This window comes from Mobula hypostoma, chromosome 7 (assembly GCF_963921235.1).
Source record: "Mobula hypostoma chromosome 7, sMobHyp1.1, whole genome shotgun sequence".
Taxonomy (NCBI): domain Eukaryota; kingdom Metazoa; phylum Chordata; class Chondrichthyes; order Myliobatiformes; family Myliobatidae; genus Mobula; species Mobula hypostoma.
Window position 1 is genome coordinate 138,685,930 of NC_086103.1, and position 25,824 is coordinate 138,711,753.

At 37.5% G+C, this 25,824-nt stretch overlaps 1 protein-coding gene across 4 annotated transcripts in view; it reads left to right on the forward strand.

Moving 5' to 3' along the window:
• Positions 1 to 25,824, forward strand: part of elmod1 (ELMO/CED-12 domain containing 1) — a 46,135-nt gene that overhangs the window by 11,111 nt on the left and 9,200 nt on the right. For 2 of the 4 annotated variants that reach the window (XM_063054109.1, XM_063054107.1), the window contains exons 3-8: positions 659 to 687; positions 9,811 to 9,908; positions 11,562 to 11,691; positions 14,608 to 14,741; positions 14,853 to 14,921; positions 19,891 to 19,914. In XM_063054109.1, the coding sequence (XP_062910179.1) occupies positions 659 to 687; positions 9,811 to 9,908; positions 11,562 to 11,691; positions 14,608 to 14,741; positions 14,853 to 14,921; positions 19,891 to 19,914 (484 nt within the window). The remainder of the gene's footprint in view (positions 1 to 658; positions 688 to 9,810; positions 9,909 to 11,561; positions 11,692 to 14,607; positions 14,742 to 14,852; positions 14,922 to 19,890; positions 19,915 to 25,824) is intronic. The other 2 variants (XM_063054110.1, XM_063054108.1) reach the window with 1 other exon arrangement.

Genomic DNA, 25,824 nt, shown 5'->3' on the forward strand with positions numbered 1-25,824 from the left:
CATCAGCAAACTTGAATATGGTGTTGGAACTGTGCTTAGCCACACAGTCATAGGTGTGAAGTGAGTAAAGCAGGGGATGAGGCACACATCACTGTGGTCCACCTGTGTCGATCGTGGAGGAGATGTTGTTGCCCAGCCGAACTGACTGGGTTTTACAAGTGAGGAAATCCAGGATCCAATTGCACAAGGAGGTATTGAGGCCCAGGACTTGGAGCTTATTGATTACAGCAGATTGATATTTGACTGAGTTTGGGAGTGTAGAAATAGTGCCATTTATATCTCAAAGTGATCATTAGAGAATATTTATTAATGGTTTTGAAGTGTAAGGCATAAATAATAACATTTCCCTTTACATATCTTATTGAATATAAGGTTTTTTATGTTCTCCTAAAATATAAATGGCGATGTACTTTGTCAATTTAGCAGGTGTTAACAGGGAAAACATTATTTGATTGATTGACTGCTTTATTGCATTCTGAAAGTGTAACTCTACTATTAAAGACTCAAATTGCACTAAGGTTGTTAATCAATAATAACAAAATAACTCATTTTAAGCCCAGTGCAATGCTTTGCATCTACTATTCCAAGCTTATTGTGAACTATTAAATTTCCTTGATTGCACAATAGAATAATTTGATGTCTGTATTTTTTTTGCCAGAATCATCATTGAAGTCCTCCAGGAATGAAGTAAGTAGAATACTTAATTGGAATTGTTTTCATGATTATTAGCAAGGTATAAACAGTATGGACATGAATCTTTTTTGATAAATAAGGCCAAAACAATTAATCCATGGCAGTGCTAATATTACTAAGTGTAAAACTGTTTCATAATGCCACGGTCCAGATCTCTCAAACCATATGAATGCTAGATTTTGTAATACTATAATGTGATTAATTTTAGATCAGTAACTATGCAATCTTTCACCACTGGCAATAAAGCTCACTGGCCTTTAAACCAGTTCTCCATACTCCCCTCAAACCTGCCATATCCCATGTTTGTCACACTCCCTTTAAATTCACTGAATTAAATAAATTCAAAAATTTGTCATTCTAAGTCATAAGATCTTAAGAATTAAATTAAAAATGTGTCGATGGTATTCGTAGAATATAATCTGGTAGCTGGGATAATCTGCTAGTCTGGCAGCACCAAAACCCTGGGTGTGCTTGATTAACTGAATTTTGCTGAATGTAAATGCATATCTTTTTTTCTTTTTCTTTCTCTTTTTTTCTTTTTCTTTCAAGTCTAAAATAAACATGAGCAATTTACAATCACAGACTTGTCAAATGATTAGCTGAAATGTCAGAACCTTTACTCTTACCTTGGTTTCTACTTATAAGTATTACAATGTAGTTGGAATGCTTAACCTAAATAAACAGGTACATGGTTTTTATCAAACGTATTCTCAAGCATTAGCAACATTCTACAAGTAAGCACCAAAAAGGCTTAAAACTCCTGTTCAAACATTGTTTTCTTTTTATCTGTCTACTCTCGTTGCATTCTTTGCTCCACCTGTATTAGTTTCCTTCTGCCCATTCCTACCTTGCTGTTCCATCCCTTTGAATTTGGATGCTAAATCCAACATTAGAAATTAAGTTTTTTAAGCAATTTCAAAAGACAAACAATTTGTGGGTGGAAAACACTGCATTAAAGACAAAAATTATCATGCTAAACAATGAAATCTTATGGAAATTTCAGTCATGGTATTGTTATCATCATTGTGAAATGTTGACATGATGCCTACGAGCAGATCAATATGTATTTTTTTTTGTCCCAATTCAACAGGAATGTGAATAGACCTTATAAACATCGATGCCTGCTTACACTACTTCAAAAGTTGCAGCAATATTTGCTTCATTGCAGTATAGTTGAATCAAAGTTAAAACTGGTCTTAATTTCGTGATTTTAAAGCTTTAAAAGTTGTGTTTGGTTTTTGTCCTTTTTTTTTTACTGAAGTCAAGTATAGTTTATTTCTAGAAATTGACATGTTTTTATCCAAATCACCATCAAATTCAATAGACCTTGCCTTAATTAAAACCCAGCATTGCCTCTTATTTTTCTGTAAATTGGTGTGCTACTATTTTATAATAATGTATAATATTATTTGACACCACAATTCTATGTGATTATTTAAATGCTCTATAGTCATTTTTGTTAGTGTTACACTTGGAACTGTATCTTAGAATATTGGAATAACTGATGTCATTATTTGTTAAAGAAATGCAAGAAAAATATTAGCTTTTCAAAAATGTTGGAGTACTATACTTTTTTTGTTTTTCACTTTTTCCCTGATGCATGCAGAAGATAGTGTAATATTGGAAAAGATTAATATTAGGGACAAAAAGATTAATTTTTGTCCCTAAAAACTTAATGGTTCTCAATCACTCACAGAAATTTTAATTTAAAATTCCCCTCCCCATTGCATCTTTGCAATCCATTACCATCCCGTCATCACATTAAATTGGAACAATGCAATTTAAACTTCTAATTTCTGTGGTGTCTATATTCAACTGAAATGCTTTGGTAATTAATTCACCTTGATTTCTTCACATTGAACCAAGTTTGTTAAAATTTGTGATTTTGTTAAAATTACTGCTAAATTTCTAAATTTTCTCAGATCCTTTTTATGTGAAACAAAACTTTGATGCCTATAAACAGAAGCATAATTTTACAGGTATAAAAAACAGGAGCAGTTTATTTAACCCCTGTAGTCTATAGTTTCATTCAATAAGCTCATGGCTGTACTTGTCCTATCAGCTCCAATGTGAAAATAAACATGACTCTTCAAAAGTCATTACTCTGAGCATGCACAGCCCTCTGAGTACAAGACTCCACAAAGAATTGAAATTGGTTTATTATTGTCATGTGTACCTAGATATAGTGAAAAGCTTGTCTTGCATAATAATCCTATAGATCAGCTTATTACACAGTGCACTGAGGTAGAACAAGGTAAAACAATAAAAATGCAAAAATAAGTGTAACAGCTACTGAGAAAGTGCTGTGCTAGTAAACAATAAAGTGCAAGATCATAACAAAGTAGATCACGAGGAGATGAGTCCATCTTATTGTACTAGGGAACTATTGAATTTAATAGTCCATTAAGAGTGGGGTAGAAGCTGTCCTTGTGCCTGGTGGTATGTGCTTTCAGGCTTTTTTTCTCTTCTGCCAAATGGAAGAGGGTAGAAGAGAGAATGTCCAGGGTAGGTGGGATCTTTGATTGTGCTGGCTGCTTTACTAATGCAACAAGAAATATGGACAGAATATATGGTGGGGAAGCTGGTTTCTCCGATATGCTTGGGATAACACAGAAACCAATCTCTGCAGTTTCTTGTGGTCACAAGCAGAGCAACTATCATACCAAGTCATCCAGATAGGATGCTTTCCATGGTGCATCGATGAAAGTTGGTAACTATACATGGGGACATACCAAATTTCTTTAGCTTCCAGGGGAAGTAGAGGCTTTGGTGAGCTTTCCTGGACATAGTGTCTGTAGCTTGGACCAGGATAGGCTATAGGTACTCTTCATCCCGAGAAACTTGAAGATCTCAGCACCATTGATGTAGATAGGAGCATGAGCACTTCCCCTCCACTCCCACTCTCTTGAAGTCAATGACCAGCTCTTTGGTTTGGCTGACATTGAGGAAAAGGTCATGACACCATGTTACAATCTCCTTCCCGTTCTCTGACTTACCATTATTTAAGCACAATTTTCTATGTGGAGAAATTTTCCCTCATCAATGTTAAATAGCTGATCCTTTATCCTTCAATATGATTTTGCATTCCTCAGCCTCAACCTTATTCTTAAAAAAAAATTCAAACAATTTCATTCTTTGAAAGTTCAAAAAAATATAATCCCTTTTTACTTTATTTCCCCCAAAATGATGGATCCTCTTATCACAGAAATTGATCTGCACAATCTTCATTCCTTCCCTGTAATTAAATGTATTCTTATTTGTTAAGGACTCCAAAGTTTTTCTGTACAGGTATTGTCTCAGAAAGTGGCAAGATTTTGGAAGACTCCATTTTCAATCAGGATATTTAACCAAACAATTTATAGAACATGAAGTATAAGAAAGGGGCCAAATTTATGTAAATAATAAATTCAATTCAGGAAGTACAAGGCAAACTTTCTTGTAGAGCACATAAAATAAATGTGTTTCAGATCAAAATGTCTGATTTAGTGTTATATGAGACTCGCTTATAAGCACTCTTAATCTGGGTCAAAAGGTTATGGGTACAAATTCCACTCCAGCAATCTGATCAAAAATCTAGGATAAAAATTCAGTGCAATCCTTAGAACACTACACTCGGAGGAGACCATCTTTATGATGATATGATAAAATACAGCTCATGTCATCTTACAGTGTATGTGAAAGATCTAGAATTACTTTATATCAGAGTTCTGAAGGAGGTAGCTAAATGGTATGTGGAGGCATTACTACAGACTGACCTCAGTGGAAAGTAAGATTATTAAGGGTGAAACATCGAAGTACTTGACAAAATGGTTTTGTTAAGGGGAGATCATGCCTGACAAATCTGTTAGAATTATTTGAAGAGGTAACAAACAGGTTAGGCAAAGGAGTCAGTGCATTTTTGATGGCTTTTGACAAGGTGCCGCAGACAAGTTTGCTAAGTGAAATAAGAGCCTATGAGGTTAGAGGCAAGGGGCTAGCATGGATAGAAGATTGACTTGCGTAAGGCGGAGAGTGGGGATAAAGGATGGCTGCCAGTGACTGCAGGTGTCAGTGTTGAGACTTTTCACTTTCTACATTAATAATCTGGATGAAGAAACTGGTGATATTGTGGTGAAGTCTGAAAATGATAAGTGAAGGGTTGAATAGTGTTGTAGAGGCAAGGAGTCTGCAGAAAGGCTTGGATTAGTTAGGAAAATGGGCAAAGAGTGGCTGATAGAATACAGAAGTGTAACGGGAGATAATTCAAGAATTAGAGGTGCAAAAGGACTTTAATGTCCTGATTCAGGGTTCTCGTAATTTGCAGGTTGAGTTGGTAGTAAAAAACACAAATAAACATTAGTATTCATTTTGGAAGGGCTAGATTATAAAAGGAACGATGCACAGCCAGGGTTTGTAAGGCTTTTGTCAGCCCGCATTTGGAATATTATGAACAGTTTTGGGTACTGTATGAAAGGAAAGATGCATTGGCCCTGGGAGCATCCAGAGAAGCTACATGAGAATGATCCAGGTGTGAATGCCCAAGCAACAAGGACACCTTTTTCTTTTGTTTAAACAACTTTACTTTCTATATCTCCCTTCAATACCAGCAGGCCACCACATTTACATCCCACAATTCCTCTCTCCACCACCCACACGCACATGCATAATGGAGAGTTTGTGTGTATATTAAATACTTGCATTGTGCAATTGAACAGAACTCAATAATCTCCCATCCTTTTTATGTATATACTTTTTAATTAAATTTAAAAAAATTTAAAGACAATTCAAATATCCAAACAATTCAGATGTCCAGTAGGATATGGGGATTAGTTCTAACCCTTGTTTCTGCATCAAGTTGTTCCTTGAACTGAGGGACTTTCACCTCCAGTGCTGCAATGTTTGCCATGTACTTGGATCTGAGAGCATTTTCTGTCTCCTGTAACTTGGCTTTCAACTCCTTGTTCTGACAATCAAGTTGCTGACAAGCATTTTCTGCCTTCTGGGCATTGCTGTGTTGAGCAGGAAGATCAGCATTTACTTGATCAACCTGCAGGTTGGCGTTCATGAATCTATCATTAGCCATTTCAGCATTTGTTAGCTCTTCTTCTACCTCCTCTTCCAGCTGAGCAATCTTGGCTTCAAGGTGTCTTTTCTCATCCAGAGCCAAAGATTTTCTGGAACTGTTGCTTGCAAACTCTTCAGCTAGTTCATCTATTTCCTGTTGTATCTGACATTTTGCACACTCAGCTGCAGCAAGCTCCTCCTGTAACTGAATCATTTCTACCTCCAGTTTCTTTGGACTGGATCAGGATTTCCTCTTGAGAGTTGCAAGCGTCATCCAGTTCACGTCTTTCAAACATCATCCAGTCTTTCAGTTGAGTCTGCAGGTTGCGGAGCTGCTTAATGGCTTTATCACAGCCTTTATTTGAAGTTTCTGTTTGTCCCTCCAAATCCTTGAAATCGATCTCCAACTTTTCCTTGGCAGTAACAGCCAAGGACCATTGCTTTCGCTCATCTTCCAGCCCTGCCTCCATTTCACAAAGTTGTTTAATCAGTTGTTTCCTCTTTTCCTTACTTTGTTCATTCCTTGCCCAGCAGGTCCTTATCTGATAGAGCATAGGATCCAAGAGCACAACCTCAGAAAGAAAGATGTCCCTTCCGAACTAAAATGAGAATGAATTTCTTCAGCCAAAGGGTGGTGAATCTGTGGACTTCTTTGCTACAGAGGGCTATAGAGGCCAATTCATTGGGGTATTTAAGGAAGAAATTGATAGGTTCTTGATTAGTAAGGGGTTAAAGCAGGAGAACGAGGCTGAGAAAAAATATCAGTGATGAATTGAATGGCTGGTATAAATGGCCTAATTCTGCACCTATACCTTGTGATCTTGCATGGTAGGACAACAAATTTATCACAGGTTTCCTGACTAATATTTAGCATCACTTAAAAATAGAGATTCTTGGTAATGGTCATTTTACTATCTGTGGAAGTTTGCTAATTATAGAAGTTAGTTGCCTGCTGCATCAAAATAATAATTACATTTCAAAACCTATCTTGTAAACTATGGTGTTCAGGAGGACATCCTGAGGTCATGTAGATTGCAATAAAAATACATTTCTCTTTGAAAGGCTCAACCTCCTGGTCAGCAAAGATTATGTGGAAAAAGACTTCATTTAAAAAATACAAACTACTAAAGTATACTTGTATCCTTCCTTGGCATTAATTAATACAGCAAATAAAATCACAATACACTGTTTTCCACTCAGAAACAAAAAGACCCCAGTCAAGTAGGTGCATTTTATTCATCTGTATTGACCTCAACTCCTCATCTGCGGCAATTGCACAATCCTTCAAATATTTCTTCATCTCCTCATTAAGTATATCTAATGATCTGCCTCCACTATTCTTTCTTTCTTTTTAAATCTTTTTATTAATTTTCCAAAATTATAAACAGAATAACTATTAATACGGAGAGATTGGAATAATCTTATTGATAATAAACATGTACAAAAAAGACTTCAAATAATACAAGTGTAATAGACGTCCAAACTCTTAATATAGTTAATCACAGAGAAAAAAGAAATACAAAGAAAAAAAAATGCAAAGAAACCCCCCCCAAAAAAAAACAAAAAAAAAGACCAAAAAGAAAGGAAATGGAACAAAACAGGGCTAGACCAATATCTTAAATCGAATACATTCAATAATATCAATGATCTGCCTCCACCATTATTAGGGGTATGTGAGGAGGGCAGAGAATTACAGATTACAGCTTTCCTCTGAGAAAAGAAACCCCTACACAGCATTATTGGCATGGGTGTGCCAAGATTTAGACCCAAGCATTGGTGATATACAGTGCATAGAAGTATTCCCCCCCCCACCCCAGTGGGAGTTTTCATGTTTTATTGTTTTACAACATTGAATCACAGTGGATTTAATTTGGTTTTTTTAACACTGAGCAACAGAAAATACACTTTTGTGTCAAAGGGAAAACAAATTTCTACAAATTGGTCTAAATTTATTATAATTATTAAACACAGAATAATTGATTGCATAATTAATCACCCCCTTCAAGTCAGTGTTTAGTAGCTGCACCTTTGACAGCAATTACAGCCTTGAGTCTGTGTGGATAGGTCATTAGCTTTGCTCACCTGGACACTGCAGTTTTCCCCATTCTTCTTTACAACACTGCTCAAGCTCTGTCAGATTGCATGGGGATCTTGAGTTAACAGCCCTTTACAACTCCAGCCACAAATTCTCAATTGGATTAAGGTCTGGACTCTGACTCCAGGACATTAACTTTGTTGTTTTTAAGCCATTCTTCTGTAGCTTTGACTTTATGTTTGGAGTTATTGTCTTGCTGGAAAACAAATCTTCTCCCAAGTTGCAGTTTTCTTGCAGACTGCATCAGGTTTTCCGCCAGGTTTTCCCTGTATTTTGCTGCATTCATTTTACCCTCTACCTTCACAAGCCTTCCAGGGCCTGCTGCAGTGAACCAGCCACCACCATGCTTCACCGTAGGTGTGTTTTTGATGACGTGCAGTGTTTGGTTTACACCAAATATAACATTTAGACTGAGGGCTAAAAAGGCTCAATTTTGGTTTCATCAGACCATAGAACCTTCTTCCAGCTGACTTCGGAGGCTCCCACATGCATTCTAGCAAACTCTAGCTGAGATTTTATGTGAGGTTTTTTTCAACGGTGGCTTTCTCTTTGCCACCCTTCCATAATGCTGCAACTGGCGAAGCAACTGGATAACAGTTGTCGTATGTGCAATCTCTCCCATCTCAGCCACTGAAGTTTGTAACTCCTCCAGAGTTGCCATAGGTTTCTTGGTGGCCTCCCTCACTAGTCCCCTTCTTGTATCATCACTCAGTTTTGGCAGATTTACAGCTGTGCCATATTCTTTCCATTTCTTGATGATTGACTTAACTATACTCCAAGGGATATTCAGGGACTTGGAATTTTTCTTGTATCTATTTCCTGACTTGTGCCTTTCAATAACTTTTCGTGGAGTTGCTTGGAGTGTTTTTTTGTCTTCATGGTGTAATTTTGCCAGGATACTGATTCAACAGCAGTTGGACCTTCCAGAGTCTGGTGTATTTTTATTAAAATCAATTGAAACACTTTGACTGCACACAGGTCTCCAAAACCAATTGGCTGCACCAGTGATGATTTGGTGTGTCATATTAAAGAGGGTGGAGTACTTATGCAATCAATTATTTTCTGTTTTATATTTGTAATTAATTTTGATTACTTTGTAGAAATCTGTTGTTACTTTGATAGAGAAGAGTCTTCTTCTGTTGATCAGTGTAAAAAAACCCCAAATTAAACCCACTACGATTCAATGTTGTAAAACAATAAAACATAAAAACATCAGAGGGGGGTGAATACCTTTTATAGGTGCTGTATTTCTAGGTTATAATTGATTGATGACAAATATTATCACATTTTACATTAGACAGATTAAGCTGCAATTACCCAGACTGTATTTGTTCTGCTTTTTATCAACAGGACGTGAGCAGGTGATTTTCTATATTGTCTGGTAGATCACAGTGGTGTAATTGAACTGAAATAGTCCATTAATGGGTTAATCCTTTAATACATGCTGATTATATTATTCAAATTTAACTTGATTTCACTGTTGAATCTACCTATTTTTATTTATATCTCTACACCTTATTGTCTAATTTTAATTGATCTCCCCCACTGAGAATGAAAATTGCATAAACTTAATAGTTCAAACAAACAATTTGTGAATGATAACTATGAAGAAAATAGTAATTCAGAGGTAAATATCCTCCATGTATTTGTAAAATTTAAAGATTGCATAATGTGATTAGCATTAAATGAGATATAAAAACAGTATTTTAGTTTAAAATTCAGTGTTTTTCAAATTACCTCAAAATTTCAATAGCTGTCAGCTTAATTTTGAAATGCCTTTCATTGTTTTCTCTTTTGTAATCTCAAATCAACAATGTATTAAAGAAACAGGTCTCCATAATTTACTTGTTAGAGACTTAAAATAACATGGTGAAATCAGATTGCTTCAATTTAGTTTTATTGAAGTAGATGCTGTTTGGCTATTGTTTTGCAATTTCTTTCATTGTATTTGTTTCGGTCTGTTTTCTTTATGTCTGCAGGTACTCCAGTCAGCTGTATTTGCCCAAATGGATGATATAGAAAAGACTGTTGATAATATAATGCAGCTGAAAAAGATTAATCCTGACACCAATCCACAGTAATGAAACTTTAACTTTATTCTATGAACTTTTATCAGATTTGATAAATTTTCTGTAACCTAAAATGTAAATACTAGATAGATGGTAGTGTATCATATACACACAGAGAATATGAAAGTGACTGTGTCTAGGACAATTTCATGTTGAAGCCACTCGTGTTAAAATTCAGCATTGTAAAACAATTTTCAAATTACTGATGAATAAAACAATCTCAACTTTGGAAGATAGATGGTTACCTAAGGAAGGCGAAAGATGATATGGTTTCTCATGCTTCTCATGAAGGATGAGACAATGTTGTTAAAGCACATTAGAGAGATTAACGCCGTGAGATATAGCAGACTAAACGGTTACTTTCCAGGGTTCAGCAGACTGATAGATGATCTGATTGAAATATTGAAAAAGTCATTAGAATATGTAACACCTGGATGATGCTTCTCCTGGCTGAGATACAGTATATAGAAACTGTGATCAGAGCTTCAAAGTGTTGTGTCAGGCATTCAGAATTGAGATTAATGCAATTTTGTTACTTAGTAGATTATGACTCTTGGAATTCTCTGCACAATCAGGCTGTATGGAGGTTCAAAATTGTTTGAATTTTGGCTGAAATCAAATGAATTTTTCGTTTAAAGGAATCAGGAGTGTGGGTTGATTTAAAGTGGCATTGAGGTAAAATAAGAGCTGTGAATTTATTGAAGAGCAAAGTGGGTAGAAGGGACCTCATTTTGTTTTAATAAATAAGGATCTTTGTTAAAGAGATAAGACTTCTCAACCTTATCATTGGTCAATCTCATGGCACTGCATGCAAGTACCTAGGACCAGTTTTGAATTTGATTCATCAAACAGTGTTAATGGAGAGAAAGATAACATTGGAGATCGGGAAAAGGATGATGAATAGGAGGTACGAAATTGGAAAGTATGGCAAGAAAGGAAAGAATGTATTAGTGGGGAAGGAAGGAATATGGTAAAGTAGGAAAAAGGGAAATAAAATTATTTTCATTGCTTTGTTATACCACAAAAGCAGAGATATACTTGGCTTTTATACATTATATATTTATATTTGTTAAATTATCCAAGAAACTTTAATCCTTTATGATTTATCAGTTTAGGGAACAATTATTTAATTTCCTTTTAAAAAGACTGTAGGAACTCCACTCTAATGGCAAATTACACAATCGTGTAATTCTAGCTTGACAGTGTTCAATGTCAATTTGACCTTAGCTGTCCTTCGCTGGTTTTCCATCTGCATTTATGCTCTGAACAACAGAAGTCACAAACTGGTAGTCAGGACAGATATTGTGTGCAATTTTGCTCCTTGTAAGAAATCAAGGTTGCAGAGTTTGTGCTCAAGTTTAACAAATCACTTTCCCTCATCATTCCATTCCATCAGGTGGAAGAAAGGAATTGGTCAAATTATGTTTCTGAAATTTTTGATTGCATCACCTTCTCTGCAATGTTATATTAATGGCAGTAACGGGCATTGACAAGGCAGAAGACTACACAATTAGGTTTCTTTCTAATTTCAAAATTATGTTTGTATCAATGTGCAATATATATTTCATAGAGATAAAATAATTTACAATGGTAAATTGCACTTGAATAATGACCTGTTTCTCAAAATGCATGTGCTAAAAATGATTTTCCATTCTGCCAAGGTTTGGAATTTCTCTGCAGGCTTGTCTCCTACAGATTGTAGGATATACAAGATTGATTGCAGAAGTGGAAAAACTCCGCAAAGATCAATATGATTCAGAAAATCCACATCATGAAGAAATGCTAATGAAGGTTAGTAGATGGAGAGACTACAGAATACACTCTGTTTATATCTTCCATTCCAGTGTAATCATGGAAGATGACCTATTTGAAATTATTAGTGTGTACTGAACCTATGGCATTGAGTAGATTTTCCTTGCTAATTTCTCAAATAAATTATTTTCCTATTTAAGATGTGTGCTAAACTTAAACATTTCTATTAACCATTGATCAATGCTGACTTCCAGGTGTCTTTCAGCAGTGCATGGGGGGGTGGAGGGGGGAGGGGTGGTGAAAAGAAAAATAAATTGTATTAGTTATTGCAAAAACTGCTATCTAGTTAGGATTCCTAAAGCTTGGGGAAATCTAGTGGTTAAAGAGAGGTAGAAATATCTTGATGCATTAGCAAAAAGCAAATTACTGGAGGAACTCAGCAGAGTAAGCAGCATTTGTGGGGGCAAAGGAGTTGATGCAGGGCCTTTATCTGAAACATTGACAATCCTACATAAATCCTGCCTGATGCACTGAGTTACTCCAGCAGTTTGCTTATTATTCCAAATTCCAGCATCTGTAATCTCTCTTGTGTCTCCAGGTAAATACTTTATATGGCACTATTTGTGGTGTGGCATTAGTACCAAGTTCTGCAAGCAAATCTTATGCCACCACCAATCAATCAATCAATACTCACCCAGGAATTCATGAAATACAAGTTGAGCATCCGTTAACTGAAATTTCAAAATCTGAAAGCCTTTGAAATCTGACCTTTTTTTAAGTGCTAATGTGGCATCACAAATGGATCATTCCAGAGGCACATGGAAGGTTCCCAGGCGATGTGTAGCTCTTTGCATACCACAGATGGTTCTGAGCAGTGACCTCACATATGTAATGAACACGTTAATGAAAAATAGAATAATACTGCATAAAATGAGAAATGAAGATCTCACTGGTGTATTGATAGAGTGGATTCATCATATGCCTCTTAACAGTATGCTGATCATGAAACAAGCAAAGATCTATCACAACGAACTGAAAATTGAAAGTAATTGTGAGTATTCAGTAGGGTAGTTGAAGAAATTTAAGAAAAGTCATGCATTAAATTTTTTAAAGATTTGTGGTGATAAATTAAGGGCGGAAACTTCTAAACTGCAATATGGATTTATTGAGGATAGAGCAACTATGAATGTAATTTTCATACTACAAATGCTTTCAGAAAGGGCAATTGAATATCAGAAAGATGCCTTTTTATGTTTTATTGATTTCACAAAGCATTCGACAAAGTGCAACGTGAAAAATTATTTCAAATTCTCACTAAACTAAACATTGACGGAAGGGACCAATAACTGCTTCAAAATTTACATTGGAACCAAACACCAGTGGTAAAACTTAATGATAATATAAGCAGTTGGACTAAAATTCAAAGAGGAGTTAGACAGGGATGTGTTGCCTCACCGGAATTATTTAATATCTATAGTGAAAGGATTCTCAGAGAAATAGAAGACGTAGATGGGATAAAAATTGGAGGTGTTAACATCGACAAAATAAGATATGCAGATGGTACCACCCTAATAGCAAGTGCTGCAGAAGACCTACAAATCCTCCTAGACAAAGTAGTACAAACAAGTGCAGATTTTGGTCTAACCATCAACTGTAAAAAACCCAGATGTATGGTAATATCAAAATAGCAGGATATTCCCAACTGCCAATTGTACATCGGTAACCAAGAGATTGAACAAAAGACCAGCTTTAATTAACACACATCAAAGTTGCTGGTGAACGCAGCAGGCCAGGCAGCATCTCTAGGAAGAGGTACAGTTGACGTTTCGGGCTGAGACCCTTCATCAGGCCCGAATTGTCGACTGTACCTCTTCCTAGAGATGCTGCCTGGCCTGCTGCGTTCACCAGCAACTTTGATGTGTGTTGCTTGAATTTCCAGCATCTGCAGAATTCCTGTTGTTTACCAGCTTTAATTACCTTGGTAGCTTTATATCCCAAGATGCTAAAAGTAAAGTAGAAATAAAAAGAAGAATTGCTGTTGCCAAAACCAACTTCCAAAAAATGAAACCCATTTTTACCAACAGACATATTTCTATGACAACAAGGCTTAGGCTACTAAAATGTTACATCTGGTCAATCTTGCTGTATGCTTCAGAAACATGGACTATAACACCAGAACTCCAAAGAAACTTAGAAGCATCAGAAATGTGGTTTTTTAGAAGAATGCTGAAAATATCATATAGAGATAGGGTAACTAACGAGACGGTACTCCAACATGCCCATACAAAAAGATCTTTAATGAGAACATTAAATGAGAGGAAACGTAAATTCCTGGGCCATGTTCTCAGAAAGGGAGAAATAGAATGCCTTACATTACAAGGCCGTATGCCTGGGAAACGCAGAAGAGGAAGGCAAAGAAAAAAATATATAGACGCTGTGAAAGAGCTAACAGATCTAAGTATGTGAGATATCATTGACGCTGCAAGGGATCGTTCGATGTGAAAAGCCATGATCGCCCAAGCGTGTAACGCGCAAGGCACATGAAGAAAGAGAGAGAGAGAGAGTGGTAATAAAGTGTCTGCTGATCACAAAGAAGCAGAGAATTTCATTGAGTTTGTCAAGATTGTTGTTTTGGGTGTCAGCTGGTTGGACATGGAGATATAAACAATTGTGTTTTTTTGTTATATTCATTAGGACATACGAATTCCTGCCATTCCTATGTTTCCCTGTGCACTATGTTATCATATTTCCCTGCTCCTTCAACATTGTAAGGGTCAATATCAATAATAGCAACTGCATTGTACAGACCTGTTTTGCTTAAAACTATGGTATACATTTATTCCATGCAAATGTTGATGATAGGAGATTGCATTTGAATTCAAACCAATGTGATTATTTAACCATTATAGCTTAATTAGAAAAATGATGCTTTTTCCCCTCTATGTTTGCTGTCAGCTGTGGACCTTCCTTCGTCCTGATGTAACATTGGACGGTCGAATTAGTAAGCAGTGGTGTGAAATAGGTTTCCAGGGTGATGACCCAAAGACAGACTTCAGAGGAATGGGGATGTTGGGGTTATATAATTTGGTGTAAGTATATATTACAAGCAGGTTTTAGACTTTTTTTTGCTTTTCTCCACTTCTGACCTTTTGCACATTAATTGAATAAAACACGTTTATCTTCATTAATTTTTTGTTCAGATTTTTTGCAGAACATGACAATGTAACTGCTCGCCGAGTTCTCTTTGATTCTCACCAGCCAAAGTATAGGTAAGTGGATAATATCCAACCAAAATGCTTTATTCAGAATCTGTTACCGATTCCTGTAGATCATATTTCAATTAGGTAACTTATGTTTTTACTCCAGAACCAAATCTGCACTTTTTACATGTATAACACATAACAGAGGGTACCAGGTGATTTTTCAGATGTATAGAGCAAAAGAGAGGCAACAGTGGATCACTGGTAAATGATAATGAAGAGATAGCAATGAGGGACAAATAAATGGTGAATGAACTGAATAAGTATTTTGCATCAGTCTTTGCTAGAAGACACCAGCAGCAGCCCAGGAGGTAGAAATGCGTGTAGTTGCCGTTATTAAGAAGAAGGTGCTTGGAAAGCTGAAAGGTTTGAAAGTAAATAAGTCACCTGGATCAGATGGACTATACTCCAAAGTTCTAAAAGATGAAGTCAAAGACACTGTGGAGGCGTTAGCAGCAATCTTTCAAGAATCACTAGATTCTACAATGGTTCCAGAAGATTAGAAGTTCATAAATGTCACTCCACTTGTTAAAAAAGGAGGCAAAAGACAGGAAATTATAGGACACATAGCCTGATTTCAGTGCTTGGGAAGATATTAGAGTCTATTATTAAGGATGAGGTTTTGGGATATTTGAAGGCACAGAATAGAATAGGCCAAATTCAGCATGGTTTTCTTTGGGGGAAGTCTTGCCTGCAAATCTGTGCCAATTATTCGAGGAAATAACTGGCAGGGATAAGCAAAGGGGTATCAGTGGATGTTGTTTTCTTGGATTTTCAGAAGGCCGTTGACAGAGTCCTGTGCATGAAGCTGTTAAATGAGATAAAGAGCCCACGGTATCTTTTTAAGATACCAGTATTGACAGAAGATTGGCTGAGTGAAAGAAGGCAAAGGCCAGGTATAAAGAGGGTTTTTTCTCGTTGGCTTCCGGTGACTAGTGGTGTTCCGAAGTGTTTGGTGTTGGGACCACTTGTTTTCATGTTAAACGTCGATGGTCTGGATGATGGAATTGATGGCTTTGTGGCTAAGTTTGCAGACGAAACAAAAGTTGTTGGGGGGTGGGTGCATGTAGTGTTGAGGAAGCAGGAAGTCTGCAGAAGGAAGGTAAGCATTACATTTTTGAGGCTTTATAGGGCATTAGTCAGACCACATCTGGAGTATTGTGAGCAGCTTTTGGGTCCCATATCTATGAAACAATGTGCTGGCATTGGAGAGGGTCCGAGGAGGTTTACGAGAAACATCAGGAATTAAAGGGACACACATCAAAGTAGCTGGTGAACGCAGCAGGCCAGGCAGCATCTCTAGGAAGAGATACAGTCGACGTTTCAGGCCGAGACCCTTCGTCAGGACTAACTGAAGGAAGAGTTAGTAAGATTTGAAAGTGGGAAGGGAAGGGGAAGGTCCAAAATGATAGGAGAAGACAGGAGGGGGAGGGATGGAGCCAAGAGCTGGACAGGTGATTGGCAAAAGGGATATGAGAGGATCATGGGACAGGAGGTCCGGGGAGAAAGACAAGGGGGGGGGGCTTGGGGACCCAGAGGTTGGGCAAGGGGTATAGTCGGAGGGAGAAAAAGGAGAGTGAGAGGAAGAAAGAATGTGTGTATAAAAATAAATAACGGATGGGTACGAGGGGGAGGTGGGGCATTAGCGGAAGTTAGAGAAGTCAATGTTCATGCCATCAGGTTGGAGGCTATCCAGACGGAATATAAGGTGTTGTTCCTCCAACCTGATTGTGGCTTCATCTTTACAGTAGAGGAGGCCGTGGATAGACATGTCAGAATGGGAATGGGATGTGGAATTAAAATATGTGGCCACTGGGAGATCCTGCTTTCTCTGGCGTACAGAGCGTAGGTGTTCAGCAAAGTGGTCTCACAGTCTGCATCGGGTCTCGCCAATATATAGAAGGCCACATCGGGAGCACCGGACGCAGTATATCACCTCAGCCGACTTACAGGTGAAGTGTCGCCTCACCTGGAAGGACTGTCTGGGGCCCTGAATGGTGGTAAGGGAGGAAGTGTAAGGGCATGTGTAGCACACATTTTTATACACATTCTTTCTTTCTCTCACTCTCCTTTTTCTCCCTCTGTCCCTCTGACTATACCCTTGCCCATCCTCTGGGTCCCCAAGCCCCCCCCCTTGTCTTTTTCCCCGGACCGCCTGTCCCATGATCCTCTCATATCCCTTTTGCCAATCACCTGTCCAGCTCTTGGCTCCATCCCTCCCCCTCCTGTCTTCTCCTATCATTTTGGACCTTCCCCTCCCCTTCCCACTTTCAAATCTTACTAACTCTTCCTTCAGTTAGTCCTGACGAAGGGTCTCGGCCTGAAACATCGACTGTACCTCTTCCTAGAGATGCTGCCTGGCCTGCTGCGTTCACCAGCTACTTTGATGTGTGTTGCTTGAATTTCCAGCATCTGCAGAATTCCTGTTGTTTACGAATTAAAGGGTTTATGTATGAGGAGTGTTTGATGGCACTGGAGTTTAGAAGAATGTGGGGGGGGATGTCATTGAAACCTGTCGAATAAAGTGGCTTCCACTTAGTTAGGATGCATCGGGATCAGCACATTTCAGCCCAATTTAAGTGGCAGCCCCAATTAGTTAAACTTTCATGGAAATAGTTAAAACGGTATTAAAAAAAACAAACTACCACTTAACTGAGTAACAAATTATGTACATAAATGAAATACAGAACAAATTAGAACATTACCAATACTACAACAGTACTATAAAACTGTATTTGTCCCTAGTATTTATCAATGGAGGAATTCATCCACCATACACTGCCATGTTCCTTTGATTGACCATGAATAAACAAAATCACTGCAGGTACTTTGTACAGATTGTGGACTGCCTTCATACAATCCTTTCAACAATTGCATCCTATAAATCTTCAATTTCATTATAAAATTCAAGATGATTGTTGATATCTTTGAATTCTTTTTAGCTCCTAACTTGTTGAAGTAATGAAATTATTTCATTTTCACTCCCAGCCATTTCTGGCATCTCCAAATCTGAATGCTTGAAATTGCAGTGAGCAAAACAGTGTGGAATCGTCTTACTGCTTATTTCTTGCCCTCTATCGGTGACAGAATTCACTGCTTTTAAAACACAAAGGCGCTACTGGCACTATTTAAAAATTGATTGCTCTAAGGCTGGTGTAGTATCTAATGGCCTCAGAAGTGCACACAACTGACACTAGATAGAAACTGCTCAGCAGAAGTCTCCTGTCCCAAATAAATGAAGGGAATCTTCTCTAATTTCTCTTAGTTTTTGTTCTTTAAGACTTGTCCAAATATGCAGATACCCTGGTTAACGATTGGCCCAATTAACTGGAATCCACTGTATTGAAAGGCCTAGTGGAGAGGTTGTTTTCAATAGTGGGAGAGTCTAGGACCAGAGGGTACAGCCTCAGAATAGAATGACATCCTCTTAGAACAGAGCTGAGGAGGAATTTCTTTAGCCAAAGGATGGTGAATCTGTGGAATTCATTGTCACGGATAACTGTGGAAGTCATGCTTAAAGTGGAGATAGATAGATTCTTGATTAGTAAGAGATCAAAGATTACAGGGAGAAGGCAGGAGAACGGAGTTGTTAAAGGAAAATAAATCAGCCATGATCGATGGGCTGAATAGACTAATTCTGCTCCTATACCTTTAATATTTGCACTTAGTTCATCCGATACACTGCAATTAAAAAAAAAGAATGGAATTCTTTATTCTAGTAAAGTGATGGCATTAAAAGTTGGTTTTGATTTCACTCCAGATAAAGTCTATAGTGGCCTCTTACTGAAATGCCACAAACAAAATAAAAACTTATTAAAAAGAGAAGTTAAATATCAACAACCGTAAAAACGAGCATCTAAGGTTAGGAAAATCTAATGTGATGATGGAAGACAAAAGATGGAAGTTTGTAAAAAACATGACACAGAAAGCTAAATTCACCACAGCACTGAACATCAACAGAAGAATGATTTGTCACATTTCTCGGGCATTAAATGACCACATAAACATAATATTGGCACCCTAAACTGTTGAAATTTTCATTGATTCTGACCGAATACCTTATTTTGTTTTATCAGAATTATTATCACTGACTTGGATGACATGAAATTTGTTGTTTCGCAGTAGCAAAGCAACAAATCACAATATTTAAGAACTGCTAATCCAAGACCAGGTACTTTATGCTCAGTGGGTTTTCAGTGTGTACTACATGCACAAACACCTTGGTGGTTGGAGGGATTTTGAAAATTGTGCTTGCACCTTTTTTTGTAAAACTTTGTGGTAATAGCAGCAGTTCAGGCCATTGATAAAAATTATACATTTCCCTTTCACATTCAATGTCTGAATGAATGAATAGTTGGCGATGCAGCGGGTTTTTATTTACACCAAGTTATATAGGCTTACTTTGATATTTGCTTGAACATGTAGATTTAGGGACTTGAAGGCTAAAATGGGTCCAAACCAAAGGATTTAGACCTGTTTTGATAAAAGGCCCTGATGCTTCTTGGGGCCTTTTCCTCACAGAGATAGGTTTATTACTTCACTTTTCATTGTTCGTGATCAACCCACTCTACTCCCCTTCAAATTAGTGTCCTTAAGCTCCTTCTGCCCCATCATCTCCCTGGTCATCTCCACACTCCTTCATCAGTCTGGTCTCCCTTTCCCCTGTCTAATGCCCAAATTACTATGCAGCTTCCACTAAGATCTAGGGCAGGGGCATTCAGAGGAAAGGTTTTTGTGCACATTTGTACATGCAAGATCAATTCTACCTCACACAGCATGCAGTAAAACATCTTGGGATCTTTTAAAAAGCTGACTTGAGCATTTTCATATGCAAAAGGATAATACGTATCTGTGAAATAGCACATGCAGTTGCAAACCTTTTCAGGAAATTATCTTCACCTCATTTCCATTTTGTATATTATTTTCCTTTTTATAATATTTGACATTGCCATTATTTTAATTTCATCCTTTCTTTTAGGCAACTAACTAAAGAAGATGTAAGGTACTTTTGTAAAATATTTTCCATAATCGTGCATTGTTCTTTATATTTATTCTTGTTTGATAAGCACGTTCATTGGACAGTCATTTAAAAACAATATTGCCTTTGTATTCAAAATTCAAAGTAAATTTATTATTATTGAAGTATGTATATGTTACAAAATATTACTGAGATTCTTTTCCTTGGAGTCATTCACATTCGATACGAAGAAATATAATGGGATCAATGAGGAACTACATACAATGACAGTCAAACAACCAATGTGCAAATGAAGACAAACTATGCAATACAATGAATTAATAAATAATACAGTATTAAGAACATGAGTTGAATAGTCCTTGAAAGTGAGTCCATAGGTTGTGGTATCATTTCTGTGTTGAGGTGAGTGAAGTTGTCCATGCTGATTCAGGAGTCTGATGGTTGAAGAGTTATAACTGTTTCTGAACATGGTGGTGTGAGCCCTAAGGCTCCTGCACTTCATTCGCAAGGCAGCAGTGAGAAGAGAGCATAGATTTGATAGTGGGGGTCCTTGATGATGGATGCTGTTTTCTGTGCCATTGCTCCTTGTAGATGTGCTCAATAGTGGGGAGGGCTTCTCCCATGAAATACTGGGCTGTATCTGCTACTTTTCCATTCACGGCTATTGGTGTTTTCAGACCAGGCCGTGATGCAACCAGACAGGATACTCTTCTCTGTGCATCTGTAGACATTTATCAGAGTTTTAGATGACACGCTGAACCTGCGCATACGTCTAAGAAAGTAGAGGCACTGCCATGCCTTCTTTGACATGGCACTTATGTGCTGATCCCAGAATAGATCCTCCTCCAATAACTCCAAGGAGTTTAAAGTTACTGACCCTCTCCACCTCTGATCCCATGATGAAGACTCGCTCATGGACCTCTGGTTTCTTCCTCCTGCAGTCAATCAGTTCTTTGGTTTTGCTGACATTGAGTAAGAGGTTGTTGTTGTTGCACCATTCAACCAGATTTTCAATCTTCCTCCAATGTGCTGATTTGTCACCACTTTTGATTTAGCTAACAACAGTTGTATCATTAGCAAAATTCCAATATGACATTGGAGCTATACTTAGCCTCAAGTATAAAGTGAGTAGAACAGGGTATTGTGGAAGAGATATTGTTGCCAATTTGAACTGACTAGGGTCTGCAACTGAAGAAATCAAAGTTCCAGTTACACAAGGAGGCATAAAGCCTTGGGTCTTGGATTATTTCTTAAGGAATATTTCACTGAAAAAAAATAGTTTTCAGCTATTCAACCCTAGGGATCCTTGCTCTTCTGCTATCCCGCTTGCTTGTTATTGCAGAAACTGTATCGATATTTAGTAAAAACCTGGGTTCTTACCAGACATGGCCATGGGCTTCATTATCAGTGAAATGAAAGGTACAGTGCACTATTGGGAACTTATTATTATGCATTAATCCACCCACCTCAACCCCTTTGTTTGAATATAGGCTAACCAAGCAAAAATATTGGAAATCTGAAATAAAATCAGAAAATGGTGGAGATATTCAAATGGTCAGGCAGCAGATGTGGAGAAAGAAATTGAATTAACATTTCAGGTTATTGACCTTGCATCCCTAGCATTTTCTGTTTTTACATATAGAATATTATGGATATGAAGTTATGACTGATGAGGTGTTGACTTGGGTCAAGTGCAGTGGCTCTAACTTATGATTTGTATCAATACCTGGTGAAAGTTGACTTTAAGTTCTATAGGACAACAGTAAAAAAGGATGACATTCACACTGGCCTTTCATTACAGGAGAGGCAAATTAGATATATTTTCAACTAGTTCTTCATGTTTAGAAACTCACAGTAGGATTACCTAATTTAGCATACTGTGTTCAGAACCAAGTGGTAAAAGACAATGGTGCCAGACTCCCTTGCGTAAGAATTTGCATTAAGGATTTTACGATAAGTAAGTCAGGCTCACAACATTGAGGTTGAACATTGAAAAAGCTTAGAGATTGAAATCTCTCTTTTTCACCAGACTGAAGATACTGGTGTATCATCTAAACTGCAGCAAGGCATGTAGCTGCTGACAATAGGAAAAGAACAAATTGCATCGATGTAGAGAGAATCTGCATTGAGAAATGCACAACTTTCCTAGAGTGCTTTGTAACCAGTGAAGCACTTTTGGACTGTGATCATTGTGCTGTGGGAAATAAAACAATTGACTTGCTCATTGTAAGGTTCCACAGACAACGAGATCAAGAGCTACATCACAGATTTTGTGTGTTGATTAAATAATTTTGTCCACACTTCTTGTTACAATATGTTTAACTGCAAAGTGAGATATAGTGGCCCCAAACTTCCTTTGAGTGGCCTGCAGTCCATGCTTATTTACATTGTCGTCTAGAGCCCTCCAGTCGTTTTTCCCACATAAATGCTTTGTCACTTTATGAGCTGCAATCACCAAGCTGAAACAGCTGTCAATGATATTAGCCATTCGTAATCAAAAGCTCTTAATAAAGCATATTATTCATGTTTTTAAGTAAAAGTAAAACTGGAAAATAAAAATAATCTGATTAACCCAATATAAATTCCTTTCAATGGAAGTGGGATCACTGTAAGGAAACTGCAGCAAGCAGCTTTGAAGTGCAATAGACTTATTAACAGTGATCAGTTATTTAGTAGTTTGGAACTTTTGCATTTCCTGTGCATGCACAGCAGCCCTAAGCTTGCTCCGGGCTACACAGTTAATGAAAATACTAGTTCTTTGCAAAAATTCAATATTCCTTCAGGTCACGATCAGAAGACTGAGGGTAATAGATTCAAACTTCATGGTGTAATATTTTTTATGAGAAATTCATGACATCCAGCAGTCCTTGGGTGTTGAATTGTTTTCATTATCTTCTTGAGGAGGGAAGTTGATAGATTGACTATTGTGAGTAAACTTTTTTTTATACATCAGCTTGATTTTTAGGATGGGGAAGCCATATTTAGTAAGTTCTATAGGGCTGTAGTATACCTGCACTACTGTGCAAAAATCTTGGGTACATTTCTATAACTAGGGTGCTTAAGACTTTTATACAGTACTGTATTTTTCGGCATGGAGCAGAGAAAGTTTTAAATCTGGCAGAGGCAAAGGATGTTGAGAATAGCAAGGGTCGACCATTAAGGGATGGGTGTGCAACAGGTGGCAGTGGAGGAGTGCAAGGGGGGGGGTGCAGGTGCAGACACACCCATTTCTGAAACACAGGTAAATCATTTGATTCCAAACAATTGGTTTATTGATTATCACAGAATGTCTTTCTGGTGCTTCCCACTCCCACCCCGCTCTTTGCTCCCTTCCCATTCTCAGTCCCCAGATCAGAATCAATTTATCATCACTCAATATGTTATGAAATTTGTTTTTTATTGCAATAGCAATACATTAAATTACCGAAGCGCTGTGCAAAAGTCTAGGCACCCAGGCTATATACAGTATATGTGCCTAAGACGTTTGCACAGCACTGTATATTTCTAAAAGGCAGTTGATAAAATACTATAGAAATTATTATAATATAAAACAACGAATGGAGGTTAATATATTGGCATGGGAAGAGATTGAATAATGAACAGAAAACCAAGGATAGAAATTCTTTTGTAAGTAGCAAGACAGCAACTACAGGCATGCATTTGTTCATGATTACATTATGTCTTTTCCTCAAAGTCAATAAGATAAATGTATACAAGTTTGTTTATGACAAGTGAAGGGGACTCAAAGCATTTTCTAGATCAGGTGAATGGAGAAGAAGGTGGTCTGTGGAGTAAATTTTTGGAAAATATGAGATGGTGTACTTTGGAAGAAACTGGAAACATGAGACTACAGGCGTTAGGTGCTGAAAACTGAATGTCTTTTAAATGGTGTGAAATTTGTATAGAAGAATCTGAGTGTGCGGCTTCAAAGTGTGCAGAATATAGAGTACAGAAAACAACTGGAAAAGCAAATTGTTCATTGAAATTTATTGGAAACAATTTGGAATAATAAAGGAAGTCTTGCAGAAATTATGCAGTGTTTGGTGAGACCGCATTCGGAGTACAGTGCATAGATTTTATTCTCTGTGCCCAAGAATATCTCCCATGGAATTAGTGCAGAAGAGTTATAAGATTTTGGTGTTTGTCATCTGAAATGTAAATAGGAAGCTTAACATTTATCAGTAGCACACAACATACAATCTGTAGGCCCATGGAATGTTCGTGTCCAACCTTCCACAGCAAGCAGTTACCTACACTTGCACTCTACTATTTAAATTTACAATGAACTCTGTTAACCCAATGATTCGGCACCTCACCAGATGAGGTTTGCTGCACTCCCTTTCCACTCAGTCGGTCTCAGTTGATCCATCTAAATTTGTCTAATACATTTTAAAACTTGCTCTGTAACATTTTTAAATTAAGTTTATAAAAGTATATAAGCATATAACAATTACAGCACGGAAACAGGCTATCTCGGCCCTTCTAGTCCATGCCGAACTCTTACTCTCACCTAGTCCTACCGACCTGCACTCGGCCCATAATCCTCCATTCCTTTCCTATCCAATTTAACTTTAAATGACAACATTGAACCTGCCTCAACCACTTCTGCTGGAAGCTCGTTCCACACAGCTACCACTCTGTGAGTAAAGAAGTTCCCCCTCATGTTACCCCTAAACTTTTGCCCTTTAACTCTCAACTCATGTCCTCTTGTTTGAATCTCCCCCACTCTCAATGGAAAAAGCCTATCCACGTCAACTCTATCTATCCCCCTCGTAATTTTAAATACCTCTATCAAGTCCCCCCTCAACCTTCTACGCTCTAAAGAATAAAGACCCAACTTGTTCAACTTTTCTCTGCAACTTAGGTGATGAAACCCAGGTAACATTCTAGTAAGAGTTTAATGCTAATAAATGTGAGGTGCTACATTTTGATAGGACTAATCAAAATAGGATATACGTAGTAAATGGTAGGGCATTGAAGAATGCTGTAGAACAGAGGGATCTAGGAATAATGGTGCATAGTTCCTGAAGGTGGAATCTCTTGTGGATAGGGTGGTGAAGAAAGCTTTTGGTATGCTGGCCTTTATAAATCAGAGCATTGAGTATAGGAGTTGGGACGTAATGTTAAAATTGTACAAGACATTGGTAAGGCTAAATTTGGAGTATCGTGTACAGTTCTGGTCACCGAATTATAGGAAAGATGTCAACAAAATAGAGAGAGTACAGAGAAGATTTACTAGAATGTTACCTGGGTTTCATCACCCAAGTTGCAGAGAAAGGTTGAACAAGTTATGTTGGAATAATAATAGTCTGACACTGATGAAGTCCAATGTGCCGGATTATTGAAGATTTTCTTATACTTGCAGGTTAATTTAGTCCCTGACTGACAACATCCAGCCCAGTGCAGGACCCTACCAATGCAAACAGCAAATTAAGCTGTGCAGCCTGGCATTTCTGACGTTCAGAGAAAAATAAGCATTAGGTTACAATAAAAATTGGTGATACTTTTGGAAAAAATACTTAAAATGTGTAAAACAGAAAGTTTTAAGTGATCTGGATTTTCCTTGAGTCATGCCTTTCCATTGAAATTAATTGCGTCACATGTGTACACAAGCAGTAAGGGCAGGAGTAAGTCACTCAACCTTCACGCTGGCTTCAACATTCAATAATAGCACAACTGATCTGATTGTAATCGCAACTCCATATCCTCATCTATTGCCATAACCTTTCAGCCCTATTTATTATGTCTATCTGCCTTAAAAATTCTCTAAGACTGCTTCTATCATCGTTTTTGGGGAAGAATTCCAAAGACTTGTTAATCTCTGAGGAAAGGAAATATTCACCCTATCACTGTCCTAAATAGTGATCTTTAATTTTTAAACAATGATCCTTTGTTGTAGATTAATTGTCCCTTAGCAGAACATTCTCTCCACAT